Below are 12,857 nucleotides of genomic sequence, written 5' to 3'. Positions count from 1 at the left end.
TCTGTACAATCTAGTACTTTTTTTACTTAAATTCCCATTGGGTTGTATTGCAAAATGAATTGTATAAAACATAGGCTATATGGTATATAACTTATTTTGGGTAAATTAATTGAAAGTATATTATCCCTTCAAAGATATCAAATAATGCTATCCCTTGAGTTGTTACTATTGATGCAGTCTTAGATGAATAGCCAGAGTGGAAGAGAGCAGAGGCGTGTTTAGTGTTGTTGGGGATATCTGTATAGACTGGTGACATGAACACACCAGTAGCCCTTGACTGCATTTTCTACTCTTGACTTTGACCATGAAGGCATGTATTTTCTGTGAGTGTTTCAGAAGATGTGGCTGTAAATAAAAGAAGTTAATATATTGGATGTGGGAAGTTCATATTTAAAACAAGGTACTTTGAAGGTTTGCCTTTTAATAAATACATGTTCAACTAATTCTTTGACCATTATGTGATGGAGACTTTTTTCACAGTTACATTTGGTCATGTGTTCATCAAAGCATGAAAGTCATCAAAGGATGAAAGTCTAGTATTAGTAGTGAATAAATCCAGGCTGTTTTGGAGTCCTGTCATAAGGAGGTGCGTGGGTGTTCTACTGGGTGCAGGAGGGGTATCACTAGCCCCTGGTTGGGATTCCCAAAGGTGGCAATGAGATTCTTCAGATTCCGGTACACCAGCAGTCTGGAACATACAGTAATAGAGATGTGTCATCCCTCTTCGTTTAGGTACTCGGTTCGCCATTGATAAAGTCAGACCTGGGTCAAAATACTGTTTTAAATACTTTCATTTACTTTTCTCTTCATGGCTCTTGTCTGGCACAATGGACTGCTCCCAAATATGAAAACCCCACCTACAGCACCCGAGACACCAGGCAGACTCAAGCTAACACTAAAGTCCTTGGAAGTAATAAATTATAATAATAATAATACATTTTATTTGTAAGTGCACTTTACATCGAATGAAAATTCTCAAAGTGCTCCAGATATTAAGTAAAAACATTTAGAAAAAATAACGCTTCATAGGGCTAAAGCTATCATTCTTAAAAACAAAAACGTTTTCTTAAAAAGATCTGTTTTTAGGGCTTTTTAGTACAGTACATAGGACCTGGTTCAAATAGTCTGGATATAATTCATTAAATTCATTCTCAGGTGGTTATTGCTCCCAGATAGAGATTGAGGTGCTCGTATTTTGGAGTGTCAATGTCACCATTTGAATCAATAGATGAGCCTCCACACTGTTTATCAATATGATAACAATTATGTATCTTCACTCACCTCAAGAGTCCAGTACCCATCATTGATTTGGAACATTCTAAAGGTGTAGACGTTTGGTTTGTATCTTAAAGTGGAAATAACAGATATAGATTGAATAGATTACACTGGATTAGATTAGATTATAGGATATATAAAATAAATATCAAATTAAATGAAAAAGTTTGGAATGGATCCCCAAAGCAGTGAGTTATCTAACTATATTGTGTCAGATCAACAGATATAAAATCAACAAAAGCTGTAGCCTACTTACAGAACACAAAGGCAGTACGTGTTTGGTACAGACTCACTGTCTCGGATTAAATAACTCCCGTCCACCCCGGCCTTTCCCAGGATTCTCTCCACAGCCTCCCTGCCGATGTCCCTATGGTACACCGACAAACTCTCCATCACCACTCTACAATATATCTACCAAGAGCTCTGACTGACAAACACAAGATGAACTGGCATGTACCGGATAGGAAACGATATCATATCCTGAGAGAACTTGTGTAGAGCATTAACGTCATTTACAAGTACTGTACAGCTGTAGTCAAAGCAAAGTTTACATACATTTGTAAAGAACCTGTATGTATACAGAATCATGGTCGTCTTGAGTTTCCAATAACTTATACAACTCTTATTTTTAAGTGATAGTGATTGGAGCACATACTTTGCTTCTTTTATGAATTTATTCTGGGTCTTCTGAAAATGTGACCAAATCTGCAGAAAAATATATATATACAGCAATGCTAATATTTGGTTACATGCCCCTTGGCTTGACCTCAATTACAGTAGGCGCTGTTGGTAGGCATCCACAAGCTTCTGGTTGAATCTTTGACCATTCCTCTTGACAGAATCCGCGCAGTTCAGCTAAATTTGTTGGCTTTCTGACATGGACTTGTTTCTTCAGCGCTGTCCACATGTTCTCGACGGGGTTTAAGTCAGACCTTTGGGAAGGCCAGTCTAAAACCTTAATTCTACCCCGATTTAGCCATTCCTATGCCATTTCTGATGTGTGGTTGGGGTCATTGTCCTGTTATCCATCGCTGTACCCCCCGAAGAAAAATGGCCCACAGAACCCGACCACTACCGCCCCATTGCCCTCACATCCATAATAATGACGTGTCTGGTGTCTCAACATCCTCCTACCAGCTGTCACCCCACATCTGGACCCCCTCCAATTTGCCTACAAGGCCTAGAGGGGGCACAGAGGATGCTGTGGCCTGCCTGCTACACCTCCTCCTCCAGCATCTGGACTCTTTGCCAGGATCCTCTTCGTGGACTTCAGCTCTGCCTTTAATACCCTCCAGAGGCATCTGATGATCCAGAAGCTACACCACCTGAACAACCTTCCTTCCGTCTGATCCATCTCATGCACAACTTCCTGAATGACAAGCTGAGCACAACCACATCCCCTGCACTCACCGGCACCGGTGCACCACAGGGTTGTGTTGAGCCCGTTCCAAGTCAAGTCCTTTATTTTTATAGCACATTTACAACAGCCTCAGCTGAACCAAAGTGATTCACAGGTTAAAAAAAAAAAAAGAAAAAAAAAGATAAGAGCAAAAAATACATATACAAAACATAAAAAGTAGTACAAAAGTGCAAATACAAATAAGTACAAGGGCTCAGATACAAAATAACAGTGCAGCAAATTATAAAATAAAGTATAAAGAGACTAAAATAGCAACATTTGGATTACCAGGAGGCAGGCTCAACTCTATTCGAAGGCCAGGGAGAAAAGATGGGTCTTTAGCATTGACTTAAATGCCTCCAGTCTCTGGGCTGACCTAATATGAAGGGGGAGGCAGTTCCAGAGTGTAGGGGCTGCTATGGCAAAGGCTCTGTCCCCTCTGTTCTTGAGCCTAGACCTGGGTACCTCCAGCAGCAGTTGGTCGGCTGACCTTAGGGCTCTGGATGGGGTATGGTGACGCCGGAGCTTGGTCAAGTTCCAGTACACACTCTACACCAATGACTGCACCAGCCCATCACCCATCACCACCTATAGCTCCACAGCCGTCCTTGGACTATTCACCAAGTCACTTGGTTTTGGAATATCACAACACGGTTGCACACTATATTAGGACACTCAGGCGTAGAAGGGCCTGCTTCAGTAAAAGCCTTATCCCTGCAGCCATTGCTGCCTTAAACAGCAGGCCGCACCGGTTGTTAACTGCAGTGTGTGTAACTGTACTGTAAGGTGTCTGTCATGGTGTGTGTAGCCGTATGGTGTCTGTCAATACATAGTATGGTGTATTTTTGTGTCACTGCCCAGTATGGTGTTGTTATTGTGTGATTTTGTCCTTTGTAGGGACTATTTTTCTGTATCACTGCATGATATTTTCTGTCGTGTGATAAATGTACACAGTTCTGTGAAAGGAATTTCCCCCTGGGAGACAATAAAGATCTAATCTGGAACACCCATCTGTGCCCAAGACCCAACCGTCTGGCTGATGATATTAGGTTAGGTTATCTTGAAGAATTTGGAGGCAATCCTCCTTCTTCATTATTCAATTTACTTCATTATTAAATTTACTTTCTATAAAGCACCAGTTCCTCTGGTAGCACAACAGGCCCAGAGTATAATACTACCACCATCATGCTTGACGATAGGCATGGTGTTTTTGGGACTAAAGGCCTCACTTTGTCTCCTCCAAACATTGTCATTGTGGCCAAGCAGCTCAATTGTGTTCCATCTGACCACAGAACCTTCCTCCAGGAAAGGCCTTTTCTTTGTCCATGTGATCAGCAGCAAACTTCAGTCGAGCCTTAAGGTGCCTCTTCTGGAGAAGGCTTCCTGGCAGCCTCTCAGCCCACGGCGATGGAAAACATGCTTGACTGTGGACACTGACACGTGTTCCAGCAGCTTCTAATTTATGCAGACCTGATTTTTGGTGGTTCTCGGTTGACTCTTGACCATCCTGACCAATTTTCTCTCAGCAGCAGGAGATTGCTTGCATTTATTTCCTGATCCTGGCAGCGACACAACTGTGCCATGCACTTTATACTTACAAACAATTGTTTGCACAGTTGATCTTGCAAACCTGCAGCTGCTTTGAAATGGCTCCAAGTGACTTTCCTGACTTGTTCAAGTCAATGATCCGCACTGATCTCCTTTGACTTTCCCATTGTAGTGTTTATGGCTGAGTCTAATAATTCTATCAAATGAGCCCTATTTAAATGGGCTCAGAGAAGTCACCAGCTGTAGTCAATCATAATCACTCACAGGAAGTTAAGAGGCCATGCCACAAAGCTAATTTGATTGACACGACTTTCTACATTACCAAAATGTATAATTAATGTTGCTAGATTTGTAGATTTGTAGATGTAGATTTGGTCACATTTTCAGTAGACCCATGATAAATTCATAAAAGAACCAAACTTCATGATGTATTTATTTTTTATGACAAAGTAGTATGTGCTCCAATCACAGAAAAATAAGAGTTGTAGAAATTATTGGAAACTCAAGAATGCCATCACATACATGTTTTTTACAAGTGTATGTAAACTTTTGACCACAACTGTGTAGCAGTATCATTTAGAGTCTAGACCATGAATATTATCTGCTTTCTACTGCACTTCTCAAACTCAACCACAGAGTGGCAGTCAAACATTGAACATGCCGATTATGGTATGAGGCCTCTTGCACCATCCAGTGTGACTGACTAAGAAAACCTCTATGAAGTATCTAATAGTCCGTGTTGATAATAGTAGAGTTGTACCACACAGGTATGTACCTTCTGACCTAAAAAAACAACAACAACAACAACAACATAACAACCAACCCTTCGTTCAACATAGCATTACCCCCCAAGAAAAAAGGCAAACAGTTATGGCTTCAGATCTTCTATTGTTATGGTATACAGTATAGCACAATACAACATTAATTACATTTTTCAACTGGCTATAACAATTACATTGTTCAACAGACAGTAAAACATCAGCAGGTAATGTCATTGCTATTAAAAGGCTCTATTATATACAGTAAATTTGTTTGTTATTATTTATATACAATAGAAACGCACAAATGCACATAAGGTATATATTACACACTTAACATTAAATTGTCATATCTGTCCCCCAGACCTCCAAAACAAATGTACATAAAATCAGTATAGAACTAAATGTGATGTAATTTCCCTCCACCCAAAAGGTCCTTTGGGATGTTATACTGACATTCAGATATATATTATGATGCCTTCTGACCAGCCTCTACGGTGGCCCTGTTTGGAAGGATGGATGTTCTCGCTCCCTGGAGAGCTGGCCTAGACGTCATTCAGGGGTCATCCCTGGGTCAACTATTTAAGAGATCTGACAGGTCAATCCAGCCTGGCAACCTCCCTCCACTAGGGGGCTCTGTGTTGGCCCAGAGTCTCCAGAGGCCCAGTGTCCTTGAGGTCGCTGAGTTTCCTGGAGAAGGAGCTCAGCCGGGTACTGATGGAGTCTCTCTTCTGGGACAGTCTGGGAACCTTCTCCTCACACACACGCCAAAGCTGCTCCCTGAAGTGGTTCCCCACGAAGCAGTAGAGGAAGGGATTGATGGCGCTGTTGGAGAAGCCCAGGCAGAGGAAGAATGGGAGCAGAGTCTGGATGGCCTGCTGGACCCAGCACCCCTTCATCACCTTCAGCTTGTCTAAAGCGTCCAGGAAGGTTAACACATGGAAGGGGAACCAGCAGATAAAGAAGGCCAGCACCACGGCCACCACCATCTTCATCACGCGGTCCACGTTGTTGGAGCTCTTGTCCAGGCTCGGCGCCCGCAGCAGGTGCCTCCCGATACGGCAGTAGCAGCTGGCAATGACAGTGAAGGGCACCAGGAAGGCCAGGATGTTTTTGGTTAGCGCCATACCAGGGTACCAGTGGCCTGTTTCTGGGTACTTCAAGCCACAGGCCATGACACCCAGTTCCTCCACGTAGATCGTGTCCCTGAAGACCATGTTGGGGATGGTGGTGATGCCAGCGATGACCCATATCACACAGCTGATGACACGTGCCTGACAGACGTTCCGGCTGCACTGGGACTGCAGGGGGTAGACGATGGCCCGGTATCGGTCCACGCTCATACAGGTGATGAAATAGATGCTGGCATAGACATTGAGGGTCAAGAGGCCGCCACAAAGCTTGCACATCAACTTGCCAAACACCCAGTTGTAATCATAGGAGTAGTAGACAGCCCAGAAAGGCAGGCTACTGAGGAACAGCAGGTCTGAGAGAGCCAAGTTCACGATGTAGGTGTTTGCCACAGTCTTCCGGTTGGATTTCTGGCACAGCACGTACACCACCAAGATGTTTCCCACGAACCCCAGGATGAAGATGATGCTGTAGATAGTGGGAATCAGCTTGTTCTGGTGCATGGAGGGGGGGGTGAAGTCACACGAGGGCTCGGTTCTGAGGGCCTCTGACGAGTTGGCAGCCACCGAGAGGTTGGACAGTTCCATTTCCTTGAGTGGTTTTACTGCTGGCTCATATAATATTCTGCAAAACAATGCACAAACAAAATAAAGCTTCTGAAATTTAAATCAGCAACTAGCATAATCTTATACTGAGTAACTTAAAGAAGTCTACATTTTTTTACAATTAGTCACATATTGGAAAACACAAGGCACTTGGTTTTGCAAGAATGGAAAGAAATTGCACAATGTTGGACTCAAGTAGGCTGGCCAACTGAAGAATGAGGTGTCAGGAAAATCTTAAGCTGCTTTTGCCAAGACTGGAACTCAGACGACAGCGAGATCCTCTGATGATAAAAGTTGGATGTGAAACAATAATTTATCAGTAGAAATAATTATTTCACACCATTTTGTTTGCTAGTCAAATGTAAGAGTCTCCAATTACTTTGCATTGTGTAATTTGGTCCTGGGGCACACTGTACAGCACATGAAGACAAACGGAAACATAATAAAAATTATATAGGTCATCAGGGACTTCTCATTTTGGAGCTTGTGTTGAGAATGTGTATGAGAGCGTTTTCTCCTTGGTCAGGGCCCCATCTGGTGAATGTTAGTACGGAAGGAGACAGAGGAGAACATATGTTTGGTTGTTTCGGGGGGCTCCAGGGGAAGCCCCCCTCCCCTCTCTCTGAGTATGAGAACCCCTGCCCTACAGGGAAGATACCACCAGCACAGCAGTATCGACTAATGAACTAATGAACATTACATAACATAGTATAGATCCGTGATGAGATCCTGCCTTTAATAAAAAACAATACTTATTGTCCCCCACCTGGCAACGCTGAAGGGGGGGCTTAAGAGTGACTCCTGTACTTCTGCGTATGTGCGTGCGTGCGTGCATCCTGCACACATGTACAAGAGAACACCACTGTGGGATGGTTTACCATTGCCAAGTACATGATAGATAGATAGATAGATAGATAGATAGATAGATAGATAGATAGATAGATAGATAGATAGATAGATAGATAGATAGATAGATAGATAGATAGATAGATAGATAGATAGATAGATAGATCAGCGCAACTGAATGACATGGGACACCTTTACAACCTTTGACTCTTTGAAAGATATGTAATGATAATAGCTCATGAGTCAGCCAGAATAGTATGATCAATTTAGATTTCATATTGTTATTGTCTACCTGAAGGCATTTTACAGGTATGTGACATATAGTATATTCAACATCATCTAATGTCCTTCTGTTTATTGACTTACTGTATTCAACTTGTAATATAGGTTACCCAGTTCAGAATGTTTTGTGTAATGCATTTAATTGTTGGGTTTAGAATGTACTGTATTAGTTCAAGTAAAATAAATTTGTACTGAAGCAAAGTGTGTTAAAGTAATACAATTTGTGGCTACGGCAAGCTCTGGTTCCCATTCTGTTTCTCTGTTTCTCTGGTTCCCACATCCACACATGTTAAAAATGTGCAGTTCATTAGTCTGCTGCAACTCTCAGTTCTTTTAAATCAAGACTGAAGACTTTTCTTTTTGCCGCTTTTTATTAAATCAAATAATTATTTATTCATACACTGCACTGTAACTTTTATTCCTGTATTTTATTTTTCCTGCATTTTGTTTTAAATGTTCTGCAAAGTACAAGAGAATGTTAGTAGAACGACTTGAGGGAGGAAGAGAAAGAAGGAAATGTATGTTGGAAGTGGTCCCTTGCTCAGAAAGGATGTTTGAGGCACTGGTGAAAAGCCAGCGAGCAACTATACAGAAGGGCATTGTACATTGTAAGTGAGTGGAGAGAGAGAAGGTTTCAGTATGTGATAAAGAAAAGAGTGTCCTTTTTTGCATTTCCTTTTATATTACCTTTTATGTGTTGCACTTTGTTTTGAATGTCTCATGTAAAGCACTTTGAATTGCCTTGTTGCTGAAATGTGCTATACAGATAAACTTGCCTTGCCTTGCCTTGCCTTACAGAGTTCAAGCGAAAGTTCATGAAATGTTGAACAGATTAACAACATCCAACATGGTGTTATTTGTGGTGCACTTTGCAATAACTAACAGGAAGATAATTCATTATTAATGCTTGCCTGAACTTTCTTCGCAGAGAAATTAAACATATTGGTAATCCTACTGCATTCTATTTTAACACTAAGATAAGACTTGTAAATCTGTTTCACTGTTCCCTTTTAATATTAATGTTAGCCAGAATAGAAAAAAAATACACATGATGCCCCTTATTATATCGTATTACATTGTTATTTAATTATTGGGTTATACTGTAGTTTGTTTTTATTGTACTTCCTCTCTCTCTCCCATGTTTCTGTATGACATCAAAGTTTCTTCAAAACCAACAAACAATGAAATTAAGTCATTTTACCTGAAATCCCGTCCCCCTCCTCCATGTATTTGCCCGAAGAGTCTAGTTGGGTCAGAAACTGGTTCCCTGTTTTTATGTCCTCAGCAGCCTGTAGGGAGTCATTCATGGCTACAAAAAAAGCAGACCACGTGGCCACATGCTGGACCGAACCAGGCGTGCCTCACTCCTCCGAGTCCCGTTCCGCTCTTAAAGGAGGCTGGCGTTGAGAGAGGCACCCTGGGGGCATGTAGACTAGTTTGACATGATTTCAGTTCGTTCAGAGTTTTCTGAAGGAAATCCAAAGAGGGGTGGAGGCAGTCGAGTGGGTGGTGTTCAGAGCTGCTGTACAGACAGAGTGGACAATTCCAACCTGAAACAGAACTCTCAGAACATAAGAACCTACAACAGAACTCTCAGAACACAAGAACCTACAATAGAACTCTCAGAACACAAGAACCTACAACAGAACTCTCAGAACATAAGAACCTACAAGAGAACTCTCAGACACAAGAACCTAAAACAAGACTCTAAGAACACAAGAACCTACCAACAATACCGTTTTTAGGTCTCTTCCCTGGTCTCTGCGCACATTCTATAAACCTTCCCTTTACAAGACCAGAATCAAACTCAGCAAGCAAAGGAGAACAACCAAAGTGACACATCTGCTGGACTGTCACATACTGTAGGCCTAGGCTACTGTAACACTATCATATTGCTTGTCTCTTAAGAGTGTGTCAGTGTCAGAGGCCAGCTCGAAAATACTAAGAAGATGAAGCATGATGATTATCCAAAAAAACATGTAACTTTATCCGTGAACCTTGTGAAAGGTGGCAGAAAGGAGATTGGGCAGTGAGCTGATAGATAACCTGGTGCCCGTGTGGAGATGAATCATTCAGGATAGAGTTACGGTAACTGAGGGAGGGTGACCTGGAGCCAGACTAGCAGGGAGGATATCTGTCCTGACCATCTCATTAGAGAGCCGTCTCTCATTATGATCTGGGAGGATCCAGCCATTACTCACCTCCCCTCTCCTCTCCTCTCAGCCAAGAGCCAACTAGTTAATGTTGCAGTTCAAACAGGATAGAATGTAAAACCTTCCATCCAGAGCAGCAAGCAGAAACAGATGTGCGGTACAGTACAGTAAGTGGGCTGGTTTTGTGAAAATCCAAACACTAGACAACTGACAAATGTTCTTGCGACAGTTTGGTTGATTCTCTATCATCAACACCGACATATTGTTCTGAAAAAACGCATTGGATAACAGATCATCTCAGCTAGTGTATATACTACTATGCAGCCTACTAAACAAATCAAACTCTGATTGTCTTTTTTACTGAGAAGTTTTCCATTTCGATCACATTTGCTCATCAACATTATGATGGACTGAGTGGTAGTTACTACATTCTATCCATATGTAAGACAGCATCAAATAACTCAAGCAGATTGCCATCACAATGTCACACAGCTATTCCACTCACACAAACATCCTGTGCTCATCGACTGAATCAGAAAAAGGAGGCAAGGAGGGGAAGCATTTACTGATCCCTATCGTACCTCTGAATGTCATCGAAAACATTACTCACATACTTAGGTCTGCCCAGAATACAACATACAACTATGTCCAGGATACTGCATACAATACACTATATTCTAGGGATTCATATACTGCACTATTGCCTCACCCTGTTTACAGCCGTAAAAACGGTATCATACTGACCCCCCCCCCCACACACACACACACACACACACACACACACACATTTCAGTCCCAGAGTTAAGTCCGTGGGGTGTGCCTCATCACTTCGGCTCTCAGAGCATTTGCTGGCAGAGCAGGAACATGGGAAAGTGCAGCGTGTGGAGCATTTGCGTAATCCAGTACATGTCTGTATTGGATTAACAGGGGGGGCCATGGAGATGCCTGCCTGTTTCTCACGTTAAGGGACATCAGCGCTGACCCCTGCATCTGGAAGGCCCCTCTGGATGGAGCGAGCTGAAGTTAATGATGCAACCAAGGGTTCACTGTCCAGTGGTGAGCCTGGGGGCGAAACCAGCACTTCCTTTAAAAACATGCCTGCTTGCTCCAGGGTCAGCCTGGCTCCCCTCTAGCTAAAGCAAAGCAAATCACTGTTCCACAAATACTCTGTGTGCTGGCTTCTCGTTGCACTGGAGAGTTGAAGACATGGGTGAATTATTTTGAAAACCTGTTAAGTGATGGGTGCTTTAGTTTCCAAGGCCTAAGGATTTGCACAACAGCTCAATCTCAACATTTGTTAATGGTGATTTTGCTCAGTGCTAGGTTTTGCATGGTATAATGACATTTATGTGATTGTGAAGGTATGGCATTATGGTCAAAACATGGTAATTTAGGTAGGTAGGTAGGTGGATAGGTTGGGAGGTAGGTAGGGAGGTAGGTAGGTAGGTAAGTAGGTAGGTAGGTAGGTAGGTAGGTAGGTAGGTAGGTAGGTAGGTAGGTAGGTAGGTTGGTACAGTAGGTAGGTAGGTAGGTAGGTTGGTACAGTAGGTAGGTAGGTAGGCAGGCACTTTATTAATTCCCAAGGGGAAATTGCACTTTCTGACTGCTGAACTGCTATGAGACTTGTAACAAGAATAGCGTTCTAGTGCTCTATCATGTCAGAACCCACCTCTCAGCTACACAAATATTTATTGTAACATGTCCAAACAGAATCAGTCAGCAAGATAAATTCACAGTTTCCTTAATTAACTAGAAGAGTTCAGAGTAGTTGCTATGGGAAGTATCAATGACATCCAGAAGTAACTGACTCCACTATCTTCCTCATTATGAGAGTAACTGATACGGAAAAATACATTACACAGTTATGGTCTCTGACACACCACAGGGCACCCTGCAGGAGAGCAAGACATCCTCACTCACAGGAGCAGCAATCCTTAGTAACACGGCCGTGACTGCATTCACAACAGTAGTAGCCTACACTTCCAAAGGATTCAAATGTCATCAAATGACAGTCAGAGATTTTCAAGATGGCGGTGTGGAAAAATGACCCTGAGAAAAAAAAAAAGCAGAAAATGAGTGTGGGACCAGAAAAGACACAGGATGCAAATATGGGGGAGCAGGAGCCTGGGGACGATAAAAAACTGACACGATGTCAAAGGGGAGGAAAAAAAAGTCTTTGCTCCGAGTACTGTGAACCCAGCACTGGCTCAGAGGGGCAAGAAAGAATGTCCAGTTGCTATAGCAACCAGACTGACCAATCTAAAGCCATGCATAGTATATACATGTAAGTAAGTATATAATAGCAAAGTTCCCTTTATGTCCCTATCTCCATCGGTTCTCACACACTGCACCAGCGCAGATGGAGCAGCAGAGTCCAGTGTTTGTGGGTCCCTCCAGCTGGGCTATTTAAAAATCCAGTAAGTGACCACAGTTTAGTAGCCTACTGTACATATCAGGCAGCGCCATAGAACATAAAATCCACTGGCATTCATCCCATGGCGTGACCCCAGGGCGGAGGGAGTCAGATGATGAGGACCGCGTAGACCTGCCTCTTAATAGCCACGGTTATCCCCAGTTGACTCAAAGATCACAACAAATCCCAGTGCTCCGCCGTCTGCTTCTTGTCAGAGTTTGAAATCATGCAGTCAAGAACGGACCCCTGAATGCTTTTGCGTACACCATTAAGGCCTACTTGTACTGTAAGTGTTACAATTTCAAGTCATAACAATCCAATCTTCTCTGTAGCCTCTATTTTAGAACATTCTGCTAAAGACTTAAAGGAGTAAATGTGACTGATGTCCAGTCCTTCACACTTGTACATAGGGGCATAGGGGCATCCAAACAAAACAGAAAGGCTTCA

General features: G+C 42.5%; 2 protein-coding genes across 2 annotated transcripts; both read right to left on the bottom strand.

Annotated features, from left to right (window-relative positions):
* Window positions 1-576: 576 nt before the first annotated feature.
* On the bottom strand, window positions 577-1,668 carry sh2d1aa (SH2 domain containing 1A duplicate a; the record flags this gene model as incomplete). The annotated part of the gene is made up of 2 exons (XM_084450344.1): window positions 577-688; window positions 1,532-1,668. 2 exons carry the CDS (start codon window positions 1,666-1,668, stop codon window positions 577-579), a joined length of 249 nt encoding a protein of 82 aa, XP_084306470.1.
* A 3,017-nt stretch (window positions 1,669-4,685) lies between these two features.
* agtr2 (angiotensin II receptor, type 2) lies at window positions 4,686-9,072 on the bottom strand. Its single transcript, XM_084449726.1, has 2 exons — window positions 9,046-9,072; window positions 4,686-6,735 (listed from the first exon to the last, which is right to left on the bottom strand). Exon 2 carries the CDS (start codon window positions 6,696-6,698, stop codon window positions 5,607-5,609), a length of 1,092 nt encoding a protein of 363 aa, XP_084305852.1. The 5' UTR covers window positions 6,699-6,735; window positions 9,046-9,072; the 3' UTR covers window positions 4,686-5,606.
* Window positions 9,073-12,857: the final 3,785 nt, after the last annotated feature.

Source organism: Borostomias antarcticus (assembly GCF_949987555.1).
Source record: "Borostomias antarcticus genome assembly, chromosome: 15".
NCBI classification, from domain to species: Eukaryota; Metazoa; Chordata; class Actinopteri; order Stomiiformes; family Stomiidae; genus Borostomias; species Borostomias antarcticus.
This window is presented reverse-complemented; position numbering and strand designations above follow the sequence as displayed.